The 24,067-nt window shown below is 38.2% G+C and overlaps 1 protein-coding gene across 49 annotated transcripts in view; it reads right to left on the bottom strand.

Moving 5' to 3' along the window:
* Window positions 1-24,067, bottom strand: part of SPATA17 (spermatogenesis associated 17) — a 386,966-nt gene that overhangs the window by 351,100 nt on the left and 11,799 nt on the right. For 28 of the 49 annotated variants that reach the window (XR_014817028.1, XR_014817037.1, XR_014817026.1 and 25 more), the window contains 2 exon segments: window positions 8,498-8,587; window positions 5,081-5,162 (listed from right to left, as the gene is read on the bottom strand). Coding sequence is in view for 7 of the 49 variants with exons in the window: in XM_084978710.1 (XP_084834836.1) it covers window positions 5,081-5,162; window positions 8,498-8,587 (172 nt within the window). In the remaining 42 variants the exon portion in view is untranslated. 49 annotated transcript variants of the gene reach the window in all.

Here is a 24,067-nt window from a genome sequence, read left to right as displayed (position 1 = left end):
TAGGTCGCAGCTGCAGCTCTGATTCAACCATATGCTGCAGAACCTCAATATGCTGCAGGTGCAGCCCTAAAAAAAAAAATTTTTTTTTTAAAAGGATATCAAGATGTATACAGCTGTCCTATATGGGTTATACTGACAAATTCACTCGGGTAACGCTCAAAGTGCTGCTATTCTGAAAGAGGCAGATGAAATATTTAAGTGTTCTTCTGGTCCTATCACCTAAGGAAATGACTATTTTCGCTGCATCATTTATGAAACAGAGCAGGGAGTGGTAAGGACAAACCACACAGAATATTATGCAGTTGAAAACAAGAGGGTACCAACACAGCAGGACCACGTGAAATCCGATGGCAAGGGCAGGCTGCAATAAAAAGTCAGCAGGAATTCAGAAAGGGTGGAGCCTGTGTGCACTGAGCACACACACCAGGTGGCCAGAGGGTCCACTGCCGATAAAAAGGAAGCATCAGTGCACATCCTATGGATCGGGGAAGATTTTCAAGGTTGTGAACCAATAGTCCTTGACCTCTAAGTTGGACGCATTTGGGTTTTACGGCCAGAGAGAGCAGCATGAAAATCAGCAGGAAGACTTGAAATGGAGGCTGAACACGAGACAAAAACAGTGGCCATCCAGGAAGTAAGAAAAGAGTCAAATCACCGAAGGAACGGATGGCCCTGCTATCTTGGGTGAGTGAGAGGAACAAAACAGAGAACACGGAACACTTTAGGACGGGATTAGCTAGCTGGTGTTACGGTGAGAATTGTTTCAGAGCTGGATGGCAATATTCTGGTAGAGTAGAATTTTAAGGGAGGCTGTCTGAAACTACAGAACCTGTCTAAAGAGATCCCAGCCTTCTGACATTTCACACTATGTGAGGTTCTTAACTCACTGAGCCGCAACAGGAACACCCGTTTTGGCATCCTTTTTAATTTCCTTTTCTTTTTATATTTTACCATTACACAGTTTACGTTATGTTTAATATCAAATGCACTCTTAGAGCAGGGCTGCATAAACACTACCCTAAGTTATGTGGTTCTTCCTCTATCTCTTCCTTTGCCACACCTGAGACTGTGGAGAACTCCAACTTTTCTAGCAGTTTTCTCCTGGGATATTGTACCTCTGCTTTTCTCTCTATGATCTACCCATGATCCCTCTTTAGGTAGGCCAAGCCCTACCTAAAGCATTCCCCGAGTCTCACTTCTTGGTCCTGTGCTCTACTGTTCAGATTCTTCTCCATCAGGTAGAAAAATCCTGCCACCTTGTAATGATGGCTCTGAGACCTTTATCTCCAGCTCTGACTCTTAACCTCAAAGTTCACTTGAACCGGCCTTTGTCCGGAGGTAATTATATGTGTAGACAACTCTGCGGAGACATCAAAGTCACCTTACAAGACCCCACCACAGGGAGGTGTGCTAACATCATCACAAACTCCGAAAGCTCCAACATCTCTTCGTAAGCCTCACTGAGTGTCCCATTCAGAAGGTTTATTACAAACATCCCTGCCTTTGTTGTTATTACAACCATTAACCAGCTTTGCGGAGATAAAAAGGGAGCTGTCTTAGGAGCTTACAAAACAAAAAGTTTATGTCTCACTCCCATTACCTGGGGCCAAGTTTCCCTGTGGCTACAGCCCGCAAAACACGGCTGAGCCCAAAAATCAATGGGCTGGGGATGAATCATTCTCTGAGGAAGAAGAAGGTAGGGGATGATTTTGGCACAAACTGAGATCAATCACCTGCTACGCTGCCGGTAGTGAAGTCTTCCAACTTTTCTCCCCTGAGTTATCAGTTTATCCAGTTAGCAAAAAATTCTGTAGGCTTTCACAGACATTTACTGTGATATGTTTGAGATGGAATGAATAGAAGGGTCACTGCCATTCAGGAGCTTTCCATCAAGTGAGAGATGGAACTAAAGGAATACTGCACGGTGACACCAACGCTGCTGGAGCAAAGCGTGAGGAAGGCACACCTAAGACCTCTGCAGCTTCTGGCCACATTACCCCCACCTTCTGGAGATCGGAGAAGGTTAGTCTTCAGGTCCCGAAGGATGGGTAAGGACTCAGGCCAAAGGGAGCCCAGTCAGAGCAAAGAAGGGCATTCCAGACAGAGAAAACAGCATTTGCGAAAACCCCACAGGACACAGAACATCTTGGCAATGGACATGGTCTAACATGTCCGGAGAATCCTTATGCAGGTGTAGCAAGAAGTGAGGTTGGGTAGGAGGTGATCATGAGACTACGAAAACCAACATGTCACATTGAAGAGGGTGGATTTTATGTTATTTTATTTTATTCTGTCTTTTTCGGGCCGAACCCACAGCATATAGAAGTTCCCAGGCCAGGAGTCGAATCAGAGTTGCAGCTGCCTGCCTACACCACAGCCACAGCCATGCCAGATCCGAGCCGCACCTGAGACCCACACCACAGCTATATTCAGTAAGAATAATGCCATATAGGACATGTTAGGTCATAAAATGAATGGTATGGTATAGTCAGTGACTTGAAAACTTTAGTAACAGCACTCCTCCTTAACTAAAATTTAGCCACACTCTTAGCCCTATGTGTAACCCAGGTACACATAGGGCAGGTATTTTGGAAGATGAGGAAACTGCTTGGTCTAATTCCGTGTGGCCTCTGTTGTCATCTGAGCCACCAGGGCATGATCTGAGAACCACTGATTTAATTTGCTTGTCTGGGGAAGGATCACAAAAATCCGATGATATTTTTTCAGCAACCCCAACATTATGAGAATAAATATTGATTCCAAAGTTGAAGTTTTGACAACAGTCATTGAAATGTATACACTTTTATATGTCTGATTAAAAGGAGGTATCGATGGTTCATAACCATCCAACCAGTGGCTTGTGAGTAGAAACAGCAGCAGTGAAAGCCAAGTCAGGAATGTTCATGGACCACAGACATATGGATGCTCTACGGCCTTCTCTACACAACCATAGTCTCCAACCACTAAAGAATAATAATGAACAGTGCAGCAAAAGATGCTCATTACCCCACACAAAATACCTTTTTTTTTTTTTTTTTTTGTCTTTTATTTTAGGGCTGCACCTGCGGCATATGGAAATTCCAGGCTAGGGGCTGAATCAGAGCTGCAGCTGCCAGCCTACACCACAGCTACAGCAATGCAGTATCCAAGCCGTGTCTGTGACCTATACCACAGACACAGCAACACTGGATCCTTAACCAAAGATTGAACCAGATCAAGGACAGGGGTTGAACTCTCGTCCTCGTGAGTACTAGTTGGGTTCATTACTGCTAAGCCACACTGGGAACTTTAATTTTTTTGAAATTGAGTCAGAGCTGCAGCTGCTCACCTACACCACAGCCACAGTGATGCCAGATCTCAGTCATGTCTGTGACCTACACCACAGCTCATGGCAATGCTGGATCCTTAACCCACTGAGTGAGGCCAGGAATCAAACCAGCAACCGCATGCTTCCTAGTCAGATTCATTAGCCACTGCGCCACAACAGGAACTCCAGGAAACTAATTTTTGATCATCTTGTTTAAGTAATCCGATTTTATTAAAAACTGGCGTGAAGGAGCTCCTGCTGGCCAAATCTGGGGTGATCTGAGCACCAAAGCAGTGAGTGAGAGCAGTTTACTGTAACCCACTAAATAAAAGAGGAAATCACCAGGCAAAACTGATATAAATAAATAAATGTAGAGGAAAAAAGCTCTTACACTAAAATGCTAACAAGTAAAGGGAGAAATGGTGGAGTTGAGATCACTATTTGACAAATGTAATAATAATTGATTGCAGTAAGAACCATCATTGGATGCTAAACCTAGTATGAAAAAGTCTGATGAGGTAGAAGATGTATAGCCAATCTTGAAACATTGCCTCCTAAGATAAAAGCAGTAAGTTTACAGAGTGCGAGACACCACTTTAAATGATCAAACTTAGCATTAATTACCATGGGACAAATTGACATCATATGGTTCTTGACATGATGTCCTGAGATATATTTCTGCTAAAAATGCATAACCTCAATCTAACAGTGAAGAAAAAGAACCAAACCAAAACAGAGGAATAATCGGAACTAAAATTAGTCTATACTTAGACGCCACTAATAAAGAATAAATGAAGAACACATTTAAACTGTTATAGTAGAAAGTAGTAACAAATCCAAAAATTAGTGATGAATGATCAGAAACCTCCTTATTTTGTGTCAAAAAATGATTTTTTTAATTTCCTAAATCTCATAACTGAAGTATAATATGGTACATTATCCCATACTTCTGCAGGTCTATCAGTGGATACAGATGATTGTGTTATGCTGCATTTATTAAGGCAAATCTTAAAAAAAAAATCCCAAGAGTCAATCACAGGTAATTCTAAATAGCACAGAGAGCAGTTGCCTCATATTTTTATTTTGTGGAATTAATTTAGGGCACTTCAACCAATGATTACTGAACGTGCAATGGGCCAGGTATGAGTCTAAATGCTGGTGGTCAAAAAAGAACAAGCTACAGTGCTCACCTCTGAAAGAGCTCAATCTAGAAAACAGAGAGTATCTTCAAGAAATAAGTACATATAGGGAGTTCCCATTGTGGCTCCATGGCAACCAACCTGACTAGTATCCATGAAGATGCGAGTTGGCTCCCTGGTCTTGCTCAGTGGGTTAAGGATTCAGCATTGCTGTGAGCTGTGGTGTAGGTTGCAGACATGCCCGGATTTGGCGTGGCTGTGGCTATGGAATGGGCTGGTGGCTGCAGCTCTGATTTGACCCTTGGCCTGGGAACTTCCATATGCTGGGTGCAGCCCTTAAAAAAAAAAAAGAAAAGAAAGAAGTACATACAAAAGCATAAAGTGAAAGGTACTTTAACGTAATTAAAATATCTGATATAGTTTGGGCACAAAGAAATTAGTTATCAGTTCTCCACAGAAGGATCAGGATAAGGCTTCTCAGAAGAAGTCTCATTCTAAAAATTAAATCCAATTTTGTTTTATGTAATAAATATTACCAATAACTCCAGAATTACATGTAAATGTGACTTAGGTGAATAAGTTACAATAAATGCTATAATTCAAATGCTAACATATATTAATTTTTAGTATTTACCTTCACAATTAGTTGATAATGTTGTCTGCCTAAGTAACCTCTCCATCGTTTTTGAATAACTGTTGCTGCTCTGTGTAAGTACCTGAAAAATACGCTTATTAGTATGCTTTCATTGAAACAATGATATATTTTCAATTTTTGCTTAGAATATACCTTTCTACAATTCAAGAAGTCAAATTCAAAGCTGAGTTTATGTGTACTTTTTTTTTTTTGGTCTTTTTAGAGCTGCGCCCACGGCAATATGGAGGTTCCCAGGCTAGGGGTCGAATCGGAGCTGTAGCTGCCGGCCTACAACACAGCCACAGCAACATGGGATCTGAGCCACATCTGTGGTGACTTACACCACAGCTAACTACACCACAGCTAATGGCAATACTGGATCCTTAACCCATCGAACCAGGCCAGGGATCGAACCTGCCTCCTCATGGGTGCTAGTCAGATTCGTTTCCATTGAGCCACAACTGGAACTCCTATGTGTACTTTTAAAGAATACACATTACCTCTCTGTGATAGAATTAATTACTCCTAGAAGTAGAAAAATGTCATGGATAATTATGCAGTATTTCTTTAGGGCTTATGACTAAACATCTCTAAAATTTTAATTACTCTCTAATACTAATTCTCTAAAATACTTTTGAATGTTAAGACTATAAAACAGGAGCAGTTCCCATCATGGCACAGGGAAACGAATCCGACTAGGAACCATGAGGTTGCGGGTTCAATCCCTGGCCTCGCTCAGTGGGTTGAGGATCCGGCGTTGCCATGAGCTGCGGGGTAGGTTGCAGAAGCGGCTTGGATCCTGCATTGCTGTGGCTGTGGTGTAGGCCAGCAGCTGTAGCTCCAATTGGACCCCTAGCCTGGGAACCTCCATATGCTGCATGTGCAGCCCTAAAAAAGACAAACAAACAAACAAACAAACAAAAAGACTACAAAACAGGAGGGAATTCCCAAGATGACGGAGTAGAAAGGCCCTGAGTTCACCTCTTCCCACAAGCACACCAAAATTAAAACCATTTACAGAATAACTATGACAGAAAAAGACTAGAACCTACTCGGAAACATCCTCAACAACTAAATAAAGAAGGAACCACAATGAGATAGGAAGGGGGAGCAGAATCGCAATTCAGTCAAGACCATTACAGCTGGGTGGGTGACCCCAAAACAGGAGAATAATTATAATTGCAGAGGTTCTACCCAAGAACCAAGGGATCTGAGCTCCACATGGGGCTCCCCAGCCTGGGGTTCTTCAACCAGGAAGACAAGCCCGGAATGTGTGGCTTTGAAGGCAAAGAGGTTACTTTTGGGAAAGCAAGAGGCCTCGGGAGATAGAGTCTTCACTGTTGAAGGGGGTACGCAAAATCTCACGTGCTCTGGGCAGAAGCAGTCATTTGGAAGGAGCCTGAGTCAGACCCACCTGCTGAACTTGGAGAGCCTCTCCTAGAAGCAGGGGGCAACTGGGGCACACCTTGGGGACACAGACCTGGTGGCAGTCATTCTGGGGGTCTTGTTCTGCCACACGGATACTGGTGCTGGCAAACGCCATTCCAGATGCTTCTCTTTAGTTTATAGTCTCAGAACCCAGCCTGATCCTGCCCACCAGCCTACAGGCACCAGTGCTGAGACTTTCAGGTCAAACAACTAACTGGGCAGGGACCCTGTCTCATCCAACAACCGATAGGCTGCTTGAAGACAGCCAATTATATGCCAATAAAATGGACAGTCTAGAAGGAATGGACAAATTTCTAGAAATGGACACTCTCCCAAGACTAAACCAAAAAGAAATATCAAGTATGAACAGACTAATTACCAGTAATGATATTGAATCAGTAATAAAATAAAAAACTCCCAACAAACAAAAGTCCAGGACCAGATGGCTTTACAGGTGAATTCTCCAAAACATTTAGAGAAGAGTTAACATCTCTCTTTCTCAAACGCTTTCAAAAAATTACAGAGGAAGGAACACTTCCAAACTCATTCTCTAAGGCCAAGATCACCATGATACCAAAACCAGACAAAGATATCACAAAAAAAGAAAATTACAGGCCAGTATCACTGATGAACATGGATCAAAATGTCCTCGACAAAATATTAGCAAACTCACTCCAAAAACACATTAAAAGGGTCATATATCATAATCAAGTGGGATTTATCCCAGGGATGCAAGGATGGTTTAAGAGTCAGAAAGATAAAGCCTAATACTACATGTTATCACTTACATGTGATATAAAAAATAAAACAAACTAGTGAATATAATAAAAAGAGAAACAGACTCACAGACAAAGAGAATGAACTAGTAGTTACCACTAGGGAGAGGGAAGAGGGAAGAGGGAGGAAATAGATAGGGGTAGGGGTCCGAGGTACTACTACATATAAAATAAATAACAAGGTCATATTGTACAGCACAGGGAATATAGCCAATGTTTTATAACTTAAATGGAGTATAATCTATACAAAGTTTGAATCAGTATGAAACTAATATTGAAACTAGTACTATAAATTACTTAAAAATTAATAAATAAAAAGTAAAATTTAAAAAGAATACAATGAAATATTGAAATAATATTTTAAAAGACCAGAAAACATAGTGACATGTTCAGAAACAAACAAGATACTATTGATATGAATCACTATAATAAGTACTTTGAAATAATTCTCGAGGTCAAGAAACACTTCCCTTTTTCATACTTCTATTACTCAGTCTATCCCAACCAACATCACTGCGGTCTTAGCTGCTGCCGTGTTCCTATTTGGTAGAGTGGCCAAAAAAGAAACCTCTTCTTCACACTTTTATTTGAAAGTCTGACTCCTACTAGTTAATGTAAGGAAGTATACAGTATAATCCCTAGCTCACCATCTGAGTTGTTATGGACTCGTTATATTATTCCTCCACCTTATCCAGGGCAATATATTTCAGAATTGGTGAGAGAGTGAAGGAAGTTTGAACACTGAAGAAAAAGTAGAAACAGTTAAGATAGGGGATAGACTTCAATCTCTTTGTAATCAGAATGATGTCCTCTGGGTACCATTTGCCTTTGTTTACCAACAGTTGGAGAGGACTGGAATGGCTTCTTTTTTGTTTTGTTTTTCTTTCTTACCAGTCAATGAATTCATTGCTATAAAATACAAGTCCAATCATTTTGTCACATTTTATGGAACTTGAAGCAAATAATCAGATTGAGTATATTTATGACACTGAGAATTTTTAAAAGAGATACAGTCAATATCATTTAGTTTCTAGATACGTAAGAAAAGATGACCAAAAAGAGTTATAACTTTAAAGGACATCATATAATTTATTAACTTCATTACAGGTAAAATAAAAAATTATTTGCAATGAGAACTGTATGAATAAATTACATTTCATAAGGAGTATATTTTTATGATGTATCTGAGGTTTCCATGACAAAATCAATATACCTGATATATGCTCGAACTCGACATCCTCGAAACCAGCTCTGGATTTTAACCGCTGCATCATTCTCCTTTTTTCGAAATACATCGACAACACTAAAGAGAAAAATTTTAAACCATTTCATTAATGACTAATTTGATTCTAAAGCAAATCAACCCGTTAAACTTAATTTTAATTTCTTCCAAAATGATAATTATAACTCAAATGTCATTTTAAATAAAATTAAAATGCTAAATAAAGAAAGTATTCCAGAAATCATGATATGTTTTAAAAATTAACCTTTCTCTAAGAGGCCATATGCTTTCAACAGCTTTACTCTTTTAATTTTTATAATCACCTATTTGCAACTAATTAATTTGCCAATGGTTTTTGTAAGGAAATTTACAAAGCAATGTGCTATTTTGTGATTATTTTTAAAACATAATTATTTGAATTCACTGTTTAAATGCCACAACACATATCATGCAAGATTTAAATGCTTGCATATTTCACTCACTGCATCAGTTAAATGAATTGCCTCTAAAGAATAATGAATCCATCACTTTGCCTTTTCTAGATAGAGTTCTTAGAAGGTCCGTATCAGTTAAAGGAGGGAGGGGGCAGGGCCACAGGCCTTACAGAGATAACAATTTCAGTCTTTAGGAGTTCCCGTTATGGCTCAGCAGTAATGAACCAACTAGTGTCTATGAGGTTGTGGGTTTGATTCCTTGCCCCGCTCAGTGGGTTAAGGACCCGGTAGTGACATGAAGTGTGATGTAGGTCAAAGAAGTGGCTTGGATCCAGCATTGCTGTGGCTGTGGTGTAGGCCAGCTACAGCTCCAACTAGATTCCTAGCCTGGCAGTTTCCATATGCCACAGGTGTGACCCTTAAAAAAAAAAAAAAAATTAGTCTTTAGATTTTACAGATTAATAGGAAGAAAAGGTTTAGTCAAGAAACAGTTACATCTTAATTTTATCAGTCATTACAATTCTCCCTCCCCTTCCCCATTTGATAAAGTGATACTGTATAACTGCAGTTACTGTGGACCACAGAGTAGTTTCTCTCCTAGAATGCTGGTTGGCACAAAATTAGCACTTTAGATTTGTTGAATGAATAAAGAATTTTTTTTAAATTTTCTATTTGTTTATTTTATGTAGCTGGTTTATAGTGTTCTATCAACATTCTGCTGTACAGCATGGTGACCCAATGACATGCATAGATTCTTTTTTCTCACATTATCACGCTCCATCACATGTGCCCAGACATAGTTCCCAGCGCTATGGAGCTGGATCTCATTGCCTATCCTTTCCAAAGGCAAGAGTCTGCTTCTATTAACCCCAAGTTCCCCATCCGTCCCAATCCCTCCCTCCCCCCTTGGCAACCACAAGTCTGTTCTCCAACTCCAGGATTTTCTTTTATGTGAAAAGGTTCATTTGTGCTGTACATTAGATTCCAGATATAAGTGATATCATATGGTATTCGTCTTTCTCTTTCTGACGTATTGTTAGTCACTTATTTTTTACCTTTTAAAAAATTCCCTCAAGAACCATGTTTTCTTGGACAGGCTAGTGGTTTTTTTTTTTTTAATTTCCATTGTATGTTAAATATGTAGATTTCATTAAAATCAAATAATTAGAACAAAAAACAGAATAAAAAAATACTTCAAAGATAATAGGAAGTTGGCTGAGACGGAAAATAGGATTAGCAATTAAACTCTCAGTGTCAAATAGCTGAAGAAACAAGTAGAAGGATTATTTCACTAGATAAGCAGGAAAGAGAGTTACCTAGAAAGCCTGACTCAAAAGGACCCACAAAAGCAAAAGGAGGAATAAAAATTATGCATCAAGTCAGTAACTCAGATGTGAGAAAAGAAACGGTGAGGAGGAGTTCCCGTCATGGTTCAGTGGTTAACAAACCCTACTAGTAACCATGAGGTTTCGGGTTCGATCCCCGGCCTCGCTCAGTGGGTTAAAGAGCTGGTGTTGCCATGGGCTGTGGTGTGGGTCGGATCCAGCGTTGCTGTGGCTGTGGCACAGGACGGCGGCTATAGCTCCGATTAGACCCCTCGCCTTGGAACCTCCATATGCTGCACGTGCGGCCCTAGAAAGGACAAAAAGACAAAAAAAGAAATGGTGAGAAATCACACAAACTGGAAAGACCGCACCAGGTGCAGTGGCAGTGAAGAACAAACTTAAAAAGAACACAAGAGAATAAAATCACTCACTTTACCAGATAACGCAGAAGATTACTGCCTGGTGCAATAAAATTTGCTGGAAATAATTCAGCGGGTGAGGACGCTCTAAGTTAGGAGTAGAAGAAAAGAAACTTTCGTCATTGCTGCCTGTTTGCTCTGCACATGCAAACGAGCAGAGATGTGTGTAAACCATTGTTGCCTCCAATGATTATACTCCAAGCAGGACAGAGAAGGGCTTCAGGTCTCCTCCTCCGAGGAGCCTTCCTTGAAACGTGAGGCTCTGCGGGGCTCAGAGCTCTGCATCACCCGCAACGCAATCATCCGGACGTGCTTAAGGAGGGTCTTTCCACTACAATTTAAGATCCAAAAGGCAGTAATTGACTTTTTCTCCCAGGCGGCCTCCCCCGTGGTTCCAGAGGGATAGTGGATGCTATTCCCAACCCTCGACTTGTGTCAGGACCACTGGACCATTTACCCCTGTGAAGACTGCCGCTGGCCAGCTTCCCTCACTGCATCGGCCACAGCTGGGGTCTCTCTGTGTTTGAGGATGACAGAGCTGCTGAGGACCCAACGGGGGCCCGCGTGCTCTTAGCAACTGGAACCCTGAGGTGAACACGGGGCAAAGGCAGGTAGGTATCTGAAAGAATCTATTGAAAGAGAAACGAATAATCACATCTTAAAATAATTCTTCATGGGCCAGCACTGTTCCTAGCATCTTACCTCCCCCGACTTAACTCATGTCTCATCCTGCGGATACCTCTGTGAAGTAGATAAATACACCCACTTGACAGAGGCAGATCCTGGGGCCGAGGGAGGTAGAGGAACACACCCAAAGCCACGGATGCGTGTGGGTCAGAAATGAGATTTGATTCTAGGTGGCCTCACGCTGGAGGTGGCATTCCTAACCTTCTTGTCCCCTAAAGGAGGAGAGGGGAAGGATGAGGACAGAAGCGAGGAAGGAAAAGGACAGAAAAAGCAAAAAAAAAAAAAAAAAAAAAAAAAAAAAAGCAAGAGGAAAAATGCCTGTAGGTCATTACAACAATAAGAGAAACTAAACAATGAAGATGTGGAAAAACACCAGTATCGATAGGAAATCCCCCAATTTCTCACTATACAAAGTACTCCGAATGCAGTGCAACGGGCACTCAATACACACAGCCAGAAGGAAACAATTTGGTCTTTGATTACACATAGAAAACTTTCATTTATAAAGTGGAAAACTCAAAACACTTCAGGAATTTCACTACACACACACACACACGGTAAAACTATAACGGGAATAAAGAAGCACAAATTTCAGGACAGGCTTGGAATAAATTTCCAAGACCTGTCATGTCTTCGTACACTGGAAATTCCATAAATGAGAAATCCAAAGGCCTTGTGTTGTTGTCACTATATTGAAGAAAAGAAACTTTAAAAAACTCAAACAACCCAAATGAAAAATAGCAAATACGGACAATTTACAAGACAGAAAATGCAAACAATTACACTTTTATTTAAAAAAAATTTTTTAAAGGGTATTTGATTTACAAATTTCCTTTAATTTCTGCAGCACAGCAAAGTGACCCAGCCATACCTATACACACATTCTTTTTTTTAATACCATTTTGCATCATGTTCCGACCCAAGAGACTGCACACAATTCCCTGTGCTATACAGTAGGACCCCATTAATTGGCTGCTGCAAATGCAATAGTCTGCATTCACTCACCCCAAACTCCTTTTCCATCCCCTTCTCTCCCCTCTCCTTCTAGGCAAACTCAAGTCTGCTCTCTTGTCCATGATCTGTTTGTTTTGCAGATAGGATCATCTGTGCCATATTTTAGATTCCACGTATTAGTGATATCATACGGTATTTGTCTTTCTCTTTCTGACTTACTTCACTTAGTATGAGAATTTCTAGTTCCATCCATGTTGCTGCAAATGGCATTATTTTTGTCCTTTTTCATGGCTGAGTAGTATTTCATTGTGTATATTATACCACATCTTCTTAATCAATGGACATTTGGGCTGTTTCCATATCTTGACCATTGTGAATAGTGCTACAATAAACACAGGGGTGCATGTATTTTTTTTTTTTTTGAATGAAAGTTTTGTCTGAACACAGGCCCAGGAGTGGGACTGCTGGATCATATGGTATAGAATTTACGCTTTTAAAAGCCCCTGACCTGGGTTCCAAGTATATTTTCACTTTTGAGACCTATAACTAACCATCCTATGAGTGCCAATGTGTATTGCAGGAAAAGTTACATTGAAACAAACAAGGTCCTCAAAATTTCAGAAAGCAAGTTCCTTTAGTCAAAAAGTGAAGGTAGGGATTGACAAATGGTTACCAGTATTAAATTTTACTGTCAATGCCATCACTGTTCCAAAAAAGATAAGCACATTTAGAATTTTGGTCTCAATAATTAAATGATTAATGCTACTTTTGCACTATAGGTGAATTTGCTTCTTCTGCAAGGCAATGTAAAAGAGGAAGTATTACTTTACGTACAAAGTTATTATAGATATTTTGGTAAAAATGTACATTGAAAAACATAATACATTGAAGAAACTAACAAATGGCATTGACGTGCCTTTAATAAAAGTTCATTCATAATTTTTTTTCAAAAAAAGAGTACAAAATACACCCAGGATGATCCAAGAATTTATTTTTTATGATGTATCATTGTACTATTAAAATAAAGAAACAACCTAAATAAGCAGCAGACAGACTGTAGTATATCCATAATATGGAACATTATTTTGTCATTACAAAAAAATTAAGTGGATCGATATGTCTTGACATAGGTACAACATGTTGTGATGTGAAAAGAATAAGATACAGTACAATATGATATGATACAATATTTACAAAACAAATTTAATATATGTATATGTCAATGTACACAGAAAAAATTTGCTTTGTACAAATAAAGCTATTACTAAAAGTCGTTACCTTTAGGGAATAAAATTTGAAAGGAGAAATTTACTTTATTATTTTGAATTTGGCTAATTATTTTATGGGAGCTGCTTAGTACTTTTGTAATTGAAGTTTTTTTTTTTTAGTTTGTGGCGAAATAAACTAATACAATTATTTAGAAAAGGATGAACATGTTTTCAAATTTAAGGGGATTATTAGACTTCTCTAGGTATTACACTTTAAGGAATTTGGCCATTTAATAAAATATGAACCACGGCCTAACCTAGTTAAAAATGTTAAGACAGAGGCCAGCACTTTAGTTTTGCAGAAAGAGCTTAGCTGAAATCCTAACTATGCCACTTACTGGTCAGGTTATCTTAAGCAAGTTTTTAAATTTAAAATTCAGTTTCTTCTATAATTCCAATAATAATACAGTATAGGTATGTTTGTTGGCATACCATAAAAACTGGAAGACTGGTAAATAATATGCTCTCAATAAATGATAATGATAATTATTACATGATAATGGGTATCCATGTAATTTTATTCATTAATTCAAAAATATGTACTATATATAAACTATGTGCTGGCATGGCATTTATTTATTTATTATTGAATACATTTGATGTGTAACAATGTGTTAAGTTTAAACACCTTTGTATATTGTTACGTATAATACTGTAATAGTATTGCTGGTATAGCAATATTTATCACATTACATAATTATAGTACCATATTACTGTCTACTTTTCTTATATGCATTAGATCTGTATGGCTTGTTTACTATTCATTGCAAGTTTGTACCCTTAAACACCATCATTCTTAGCCACCCCCTCCTGTGGGAACTACCATTTACCCTCTGTTTTTCATAGGTTTAATATTTTTAGATTCCACATATAAGTGATGTGTATTAATACAGTACTTGTCTGTCTGACTTATCTTACTTGCATAATATGCTCAGGGCCCATCCATGTTGTCACAAATGGGAAGAGACTCCTTTTTATAACTGAGTAATATTCCCTGTGTATTTATACTACATCTTTTTATCCATTCACCCATTTATGGGCATTAGGATTGTTCCCACACATTGGCTATTATAGGTAATGCTGAAATAAACATGGGAGTTCATCCTGTCAAAATCCTGTAGTCATTTCTTTTGGGTATATACCCTGAAGTGGAATGGCTGGATCACTGATCATATTGGAGACCTAGTTTTAATTTTTTGAGACGACTTCCTATTGTTTACATTCACATCGACAATGTATAATGGTTCTCTTTCGCCACATCCTTGACATCACCTGTTGCCTCTGGTCTTTTGGATGAGAGCCATTTTCACAGATAGGAGATGATATACCTTAGTGGTTTTTATATGCATTTCTAATGATTAGTAACATGGAGCATTTTTTCATGTGTCTGTTGGCCATTTCAATGTCTTCTAGAGGCATGACTATTTAGTTCTTCTGCCTATTATTTTTTTCTTTTTAGGGCCACATCTGCAGCATATGTAAGTTCCCAGGCTAGGGGTTGAATGGGAACTACAGCTGTTGGCTTTTGCCACAGCCACAGCATCGCCAGATCCAAGCCACATCTGTGACCTATGCTGCACCTTAAAGCAGCTCCAGATCCTTAACGCAATGATTGAGTCTAGGGATCAAACCCACACCCTCATGGATATTATTCAGGTTCTTAACCCGCTGAGCCACAACAAGAAATCCTCTTCTGACCATTTTTTAATTGGACTGTTTGCTTTTCTGTTATTGTGTTGAAATAGTTCTTTATATATTTTGGATATTAAGCCCTTATCTGATATATGGTTTATGAAAATTTCCTTCACTTCTGTAGGTTGTCTTTCATTTTGTTAACTGTTTCTTTGGCTGTGCAGAAGCTTTTAGGTTTGATGTAGTTGCATTTGTTGTTGTTGTTGTTGTTGTTTCTTTTGTTGTCTGTCCTTTTAGCATCATGCTCAAAGATTATTGCCAAGACAAATACTGATGAGCTTTCCCCTCATGTTTTCTTCATTTTTATGGTATCAGCCCTTATACTTAACTCTTCAATCCATTTTGAGTTAATTTTTGTGAGTGATGGGAAATGAGGTCCAATTTAATTGTTATACATGTGTTTCTCCTTTTTTTCCCCACTACTATTTGTTGAAGAGACTATTTTTTCCCCATTGAATATTTTTGGCTCCCTTGTCAAATATTATTTGACTATATACACTAGATTTAATTCTGAGCTCTGTTCTGTTCCATTGATTGATGTGTCTACTTTTGTGCCAAAACCATACTGCTTTTATTACTGTGGCTTTTTAATATGTTTGAAATTCAGACGTGTGATACCTCCAGCTCTGTTCTTTTTTCTCAGTATTATTTTGGCTATTCAGGGGATTTTGTGGTTCCACATAAACTTTAGCATTGTTTCTTCCATTTCTGGTATTTTGGTGGAGATTGCATTGAATCTGTAGGTTGTTTGGGAGTTATATGGACATTTTAACTATATTAATTCTTCCAATCCATAGATGTGGGATGCCTTTCCATTCGTTTGTGCCTTCTTCATTTCATTTTAGCAAAGTATTGTAGTTTTCATTGTATAGATTTTTACTTCCTTGATTACATTTATTCCTCAATATGTTATTTTGATTCTAGTGTAAATGGGATCATTTTATTTCTTTTTCAGAAGCTTCATCATTATTGCATAGGAATGCAATTGATTTCTCCATGTTGATTTAGAATCCTGCCACATTACTGAAATTGTTGATTAATTCCAACAATTCTTGACCAATTATTTGGGATTTTCTATATGTAAGATCAACAAACAATGACACTTTTACTTCCTTCTTTCCAATTTGAATTTTTTTTCTTTGTCTTGCCTAATACTTTATTTAGAACTTCCAGTACAATATGGAATAAGAGTAATGAGAATGGGCATCATTTCCTTATTCTTAATCTTAGAGGAAATGCTTTCAATTTCTCTACATTGAGTATTATGTTAGCTGGGTCTGTCATATATCATCTATATTATGTTGATGTATGTTGCTTTTATACTCTGGCTCTTAAGGATTTTTATCATGAAAAGATATTATCGGAGTTTACATCGTGGCTCAGGGGTTAATGAATCCAACTAGGAACCATGAGGTTGCGGGTTTGATCCCTGGCCTTGCTCAGTGGGTTAAGGGTCCGGCGTTGCCGTGAGCTGTGGTGTAGGTTGCAGATGAGGCTTGGATCCACAGCTACTTGCTGTGGCTGCTAGTAGACCCCTAGCCTGGGAAGCTCCATATACCGTGGGAGCGGCCCAAGAAATGGCAAAAAGACCAAAAAAAAAGGATATTGTTTCTGTCAAATGCTTTTTCTGCATCTATCAAGATGATCATGTGATTTTTATCTGCATTTTATTGATGATAGATTTATATATTTGCATATATTGACAATCCTTGCATCCTAGAGATAAATTCTACTTGGTCATGGTGTACAATAGTTTAAATGTATTTTTGAATTTGGTTTGCTAATATTCTGTTGAGAATTTTTGTATCTATATTCATCAAGGCATATCAATTGAAAAATAATCATCTAGGAGTTCCCATTGTGGCTCATCAGTAATGAACCCAACTAGTATTCATGAGGATGTGGGTTCAATCCCTGGCCCCACTCAGTGGATTAAGGATCTGGTGTTGCTGTGAACTGCATTGTAGTTCACTGATTTGGCTTGGATCTGGCATTGCTGTGTTTGTGGCATAGAGTAGCAGTTGCAGCTCTGAATCAACTCTTAGCCAGGGAACTTATATATGCCACAGATGTGGTCCTCACCCCCACCCCCAAAAAAAAGAAAGAAAGAAAAAAGATACTGGTATACAATTTTCTTTTCTTGTGATATCATTATGTGGTCTTGGTACCAAAATAATACCTAACTTCATAGAATGAGTTTGGAAGTATTCCCTCCTCCTCAATATTTTGGAAGAGTTTGAGGAAGACTGTTCACTCTTATTTACATGTTAGGTAGAATTCTTGAGTGAAACTATTTGTTCATGAAGTTTTTTGTGTTGGAAGTTTTTAAATTACTGATTCAGTATCTTCACATGTTATTGGTCTCTTCAGATTTTTTCTTTCTTATTGATTCAATCTTTGCAGGTTTTTTCCTTCTAAAATATATTCGTTTCTTCTAGATTATTTAATATTTTGGCATACAATTGTTCAAGAGTAGTCTCTTATGATTCTATGTATCCCTGTAGCATCAGTTGTAACATAGTCTTTCATTTATAATTTCAATGAGTATTCTCTTTTTGTCTTAGTCTAACTAAAAGTTTGTCAAATTTGCTTATCTTTTTGAAGAACCAGCTCTTAATTTTATTGATACTTTGTATTGTGTTTGTGTTCTCTATTTCATTTATTTCAATTCAGATCCTTGCTATCTCCTTTTTTTCTGCTAATTTTGGGCTTAATTTGTTCTTCTAGTTCCTTGAAGTGTAAAGTTAGGTTATTTATTAGAGGTGATTTCTTTCTTTTCTTTTTTTTGTCTTTTTAGGGCTGCATCCATGGCATATGGAAATTCCCAGGCTAGTGGTTGAATTGGAGCTGTAGCTGCCAGCCTACGTCACAGCCATTGCGGTGCCAGATCCCAGCTGCATCAGTGACCTACACCATAGCTCACAGCAACACCAGATCCTTAACCCACTGAGCGAAGCCAGGGATTGGACCCACATCCTCATGGATACTAGTTGGGTTTGTTAACCTCGGAGCCATGACAGGAACTCCTAGAGGTGATTTCTTAATATATCACTTAATACTATAAATTTGCCTCTCAGAACTGCGTTTGTTGCATCCCACCATATTTGACATGTTGAGTTTTAATTTTCATTTGTTTTAATTTTTTATTTCTCACTTGATTCCTTTTTTGACCCAATGGTTGTCTTGAGGTGTACTGTTTTAGTTTTCACATATTTGTGGATCTTCTCACTCTCCCCTTGCTGTTGATTTTTAGCTCCATACCACTGTGTTCAGAGAAGATACATGATATGATAGATGACTTCCATCTTTTAAATTTGCTAAGCCTTGTTTTGTGGCCTATCATATGACCTATCCTGGAAAATGTTCCATGTGCACTTGAGAAGAATGCGTATTCTACTGCTGTTGGATAGAGTATTCTTTATATATCTAACAAGTTCATTTCTTGTAAAATGTTGTTTAAGTCCAATCTTGTCTTATTGATTTTTGACCTGGACAATCTATCCATTGCTAATAGTGTGGTATTGAAGTCCACTTCACTTTACTGTTGTCTATTGTATTGCCTGAGTTTTATTATAGCTCACTGAATTCCTCATACCATATATTTCAAATATTTATTATTTAGATCATAATATTCCATGACTCTGCATTCGGGTGCTGGAAATTTTTCATTTTCTTTTTGTAATACCACATGACTGTAACTGTTCATGGTATCTGATGGAAAGTATCTGTGTTGCTGCATTTGAAGTAGCAAATGCATTTGTTATTTTGGCAGCTCGTTGTTTGTTCTGATTCTAACGATTCAACAGATTGGTAATTAGGAGTCTTCATTTTGTTTTCCAGAAGGTGGTGCTATAAACACAAGTTTCTGGTTCCTTTCCCTGGAGATAACTCACTCCTAAGTTTGGGAATCCATATAAAAAATAAAGCAAAGGGCAGTGGTGGATGGAGTCCAGAGAGATGTGTACTTTGGGGCTTTGAGTGTGCCCATAGCTCAGGAGAGTGATCCTTAATTGGGGGATGGGAGGCAGCAGGTAGGGAGGCATCCCAAAGGCCCATAGGCAGTCCTCTGGCCTTCTGGGGCAGAAAAAATATGCTTTCCTTCAGTTTTTGTGGTACGCCTATTTGCCTTTCCCTCCTTTAGTCACTGAGTGTCCTGAGAGAAAGAGCAAGTGGTCCCTCTGGTTGCAACACATGTGGCTGGTAAACCCCCATTCACTAACTTCATCTTCCACCTCCTCTTCATGAAAGATTGTGCCAACTCACTAAAAGATTGGCCTTCACCTTTTCTGACATCCACCTCTGTTGCCACTGGATCTGATGCCACTTCTCTTGCTTTGCCACCTCCTTTGCAGCCCAATCCATCCACTTTCAGGTCTGGATGGATATTGCAGGTATCCTAGTATCCTGTGCAGAGGTGCCTGCTGTTTTGTTGTTGTTGTTGTTGTCTTTTTGTTTGTTTTCTGATTGTGGATGTTTGATTAGTTTTAAATCAAAGTAGAGAGAAAAAAAAGTTAAAAGAAAAAACTTGCACTGCCATGATGTTGATATCACTTTTAGCACAATATTAGAACCCAAGATGCATATATGACATATTCTGTGCATTCAGGCATAAGATTACAAACTAACAAAACTGAAAAATAACAGCAATAGCAAATAAAAGTATGTGAAAAGTAAAACACCATGTGAGAAGTAAGATCTAGAAAATTCAGAAGAAAAGAGATTTTTTTAAGGAAATAATGAGTAAGGAAAGATGGGAATCAAAAGCAGCATTTGAGTGGGTTCAAAAAGGATAGGCAGCTCTCCAGATTTGTTTACCTAAAACATCTTAACATCTGTTCTGGGATACTGACAGTTACCTCAAATTCAACATATCTAAAGTAACTCCTCTCATCCCTCCTCCACACATATCCAGCCTCTATTCTTCTTTTCTTAGAATAGCTCTTCATTCTGCAAGCCATTTCTCCTTGGTGATATTATCTACAGCAAAGCAATTCTCTGCATTAATCTTCACCTTTTTAAGATTAATTAATTATGAAAGAATTATTTCCTACACACTAGTCTTCTTCCATTGTATTCCATTTTTCAGCCTATTGGTTCGAATGGTCTTTCTAAAACATAAATGTAATCAAGTCAAATTTTTTCCTAAAACCCTTTCATGGCAACTCCACAAAATACCCCAGGTCTTCTGAATAGCCTGAAGCCCTTAGGATGTCAGTCATTCCAGCTCGGACTCACAGTTAATCCCTCATGTTTTCTTCTACCACTTTTTTTTTTTTTTTTTTTGGTCTTTTTAGGGCTGCACCCACGGCATATGGAGGTTCCCAGGCTAGGGGTCTAATCAGAGCTGTAGCCTCTGGCCTACACCAGAGCCACAGCAATAACAGATCCGGGCCGCGTCTGTGACCTACACCGCAGCTCATGGTAACGCCGGATCCTTAACCCACTGAGCGAGGCCAGGGATTGAACCCACAACCTCATGGTTCCTAGTCAGATTCGTTTCCACTTCTGATAGAGACGTTCTATGGCTATAGTTCTAAGAATAGGCCATGTGCTCCTGTGACCTCAGACTATCACAAAACTACTCCCTCTTCTTGAAATGACTTTTGCTACCACGACTTTCAGAAAGACATATCCTTATAGTATTCTGAAATTTCTTCTATAAACTAATTATAAAATTTATCTTCTTGAGACTTAGGTTCACCTTTTATTCATATCTATATCCAAATATGTACTAAAGTGTTTGATAAATAGGAGGAGCTAAACTGATGTCTGTGGAAGGATGGAAGAAAGGAAAACAGGAAGATATGATAAGTAACAGCTGAAGCCAAGGCAGAAGGCAAGGTTCTTTCTTAACTGGTTTTCAGAATTTTGTGTTTAATATTAAGATGAATTAGATTCCTGAATATCATAACTGTGGCCCCAGCACCACACATCTCTAAAGTTTAGCAGTCTCTGGTTCAAAAAGATTAACAATACAAGATGTTAAATAAGCAGGGGGAAAAAGACCCAGGTATAAGAGACAAGTATTTTGCAGTGCCATAGAAGTTAACAGTATCAGGAAGGAAGAACATAATTAAGCAGTGTCAAATGCCTTGAAAACAAGGCCACCGTTTGAAAGGGTTGCAGGGTTAGAGGGAATATCTCATTTTTCTTTAAACATCTTATTCCAGCCAATAATAAGATATAAGATGCAGGATATAAAATGACATTTAGGGCAAAAATAGAAAAGCTAAAGCAATACAATATCTAGTAGAGCACACAATTCAAAGAAGATAGAATGTAAAGAGGGAAAGAAAAATTTCATTCAAAATGCCTGATGTAGGGTCAAATTCATGATAATTGAATAAAACAACTTCTTGTGGTTATTTAACCCTTTTTATCATTACTATTTAGTATGATTATAGCAGATCTGCTTTCCAGTTTTATTTATTTATTTATTTATTTATTTATTTTTTGCTTTTTAGAGCTACACCTGGGGCATATGGAGGTTCCCAGGCTAGGGGTCGAATCGGAGCTACAGCTGCCAGCCTACATCACAGCCCCAGCAACACGAGATCCAAACCACGTCCGCGACCTACGCCACAGCTCACGGCAATATCAGATCCTTAACCCACTGAACGAGGCCAGGGATCAAACCGGAAACCTCATGGTTCCTTGTCGGATTCGTTTCCACTGTGCCATGATGGGAACTCCTGCTTTTCAGTTTTAAGTACACAGTTAACACTTGAACCATGTGGGTGTGAAAGAAGCCAACACCTTAGGGAGTGAAAAATCCATATGTAATTTTTCACCCTCCCTGTCCGTGATTCCACATCCACAGATTCAGTAAACTGGAGATTGCATCGGAATGTGTTTGTTGAAAAAAATCTGAGTACAGGTGGATCTGGGCAGTTCAAGTCCATGGTGTTCAAGGGTCACCTGTACTCTATTTAAATTACTGAAAACATTTTTTTCCCCTCCATCACCAACAATCAACAGCTAGCTACCTCTGCAAAGTAGAGAGAAAAGATACAGTGTAGACAGATACACCTACTACTCCTTTTCAAATAATGCATTAGTCTGAGCTTATCCCTTTGCTTAAAATTGTCCTCAGAACCGTGGAAGTAGCAAGGAAATGATCCCTTCCATTTATGAGTTTTAACTCTTCTAACAGTGCTAACATATAATACCTCATCAAGCGGAAGAATAAATAATTTCCTTCTGGAGGTATTAACAATCTTTGATTTCTGTAACAGTTACCTAAATAAAAGCATACATATTACACTAATAAGAACCATACATTAAATCAGATTAAAAGGAAACGTTCTTAAAAAACCAGTCGTTAACTTTCTAAGTTTTAAACTTATGTGCTAAATTTGACTTCTATACACATTTTCTCAGTTGCCCATTTTTTTTTAACTGCTTAAAAATGAAATTTACAGATACTTGGGTTACCACAGGGATGCCGAATGCTCAATACAATATGTCATGAACTATTAGACATTTTATGTTTAAAATGAAAAATGTCGGTAACACTTTATTTTAATGGTATATTAATTAGTTTCAAATTACAATGAATATCCTATAGCAGTGAATAAAATATGACATCTACATGAATTTGAAATAAATTTATTATGATCAGTATTATCACAATGAATACTAAATGAATTAATAATGATGAAAAACCAAAAGTATTACCAGGAATGTAATAAAACATTGAAGAAAAAGCTGGAAGTTTCCAGTCACTTAATCATCAACTAGAAATAAGTAGTATAACCCTGGATAACACTATACTCATATGTATCATTAGTGGCCAGAAAATAACTGACAATAAATAAAAAATGAAAAAATGTGTGGTTAAGTATTTTTCCAATCATATGCAAAAAATATTCATTTTACACATCAACATACTGTGCTTAGTCTGACCTTAGCTACTGAATAAATATTAGATTAAAACCCCAGTACTCTTTTCCTTCTCATTATCATGTAACTTGTAGCTATTTTAGATATTAGGAATAAATTTCCAATATTATGTCTTGTGCTCTAAGATACACTGATGTGTTAAATGATTATTTTTTCCATATAATTTCACTATTAGATCTTAAGGATTTCAAGCTCCTTAAAGGCAGAAATTACACTAATTTATACTTTGTGTTCTGATTATCAGCCATGTCACTAATAAGAGGTTAATAACTACCTGATGATGAGAAATACAACATATTAGAAGGTAGAAGACACATTCTCTTTCACTAATAGTCCTCATCATTATTACCTCACAACCCAATGAGTCGTGGATTGCAAACATCTAAGTATTAGATCATAAAGTAGGAAATGCCATAGTCTGTCATGTAGATGTATGCTGTTGGTGCACTCTTAAAATATTTTATTTTTACTTTCTTCATCTTCCTTCTCACTTCTCTTCATTTGCTTTTCCTAAACAACTGCGTCCTAAAGATATCAGCGGTAGGCAAGGAAAGTCAAGACTGGGGGATGGGGCAGACCCCATGGCTCAGCATGGGTATCAGAGCCTATGATGGGCATCCAAATGGGGGGATAGCCTGGGGTAGGATGTCCAGTCAGAGTAAGGAGAGTATGCCCATGGAGAAGAAGCCTGGCTTTAGGGTGTGGAGAAAGGTTGATAAAAGGGTATACATAGGAACACAGCCAGCACAGGGAATCAGAGCCCAAGAGTCATCCAAAAAAAAAAAAAAAAAAAAAAAAAAGGTATCCAAGTTGGCTGGGAACTGTCAGGTCAGCATAGAGAGGCAGATCCCACACTGGGTGAAAAGCGGTATCCCTAAAA

This window comes from Sus scrofa, chromosome 10 (genome assembly GCF_054392235.1).
Source record: "Sus scrofa isolate SSC_HxYL_T2T_F1_AM1 chromosome 10, Sscrofa_HxYL_maternal_Yorkshire_Landrace_v2.0, whole genome shotgun sequence".
NCBI lineage: Eukaryota > Metazoa > Chordata > Mammalia > Artiodactyla > Suidae > Sus > Sus scrofa.
This window is presented reverse-complemented; position numbering and strand designations above follow the sequence as displayed.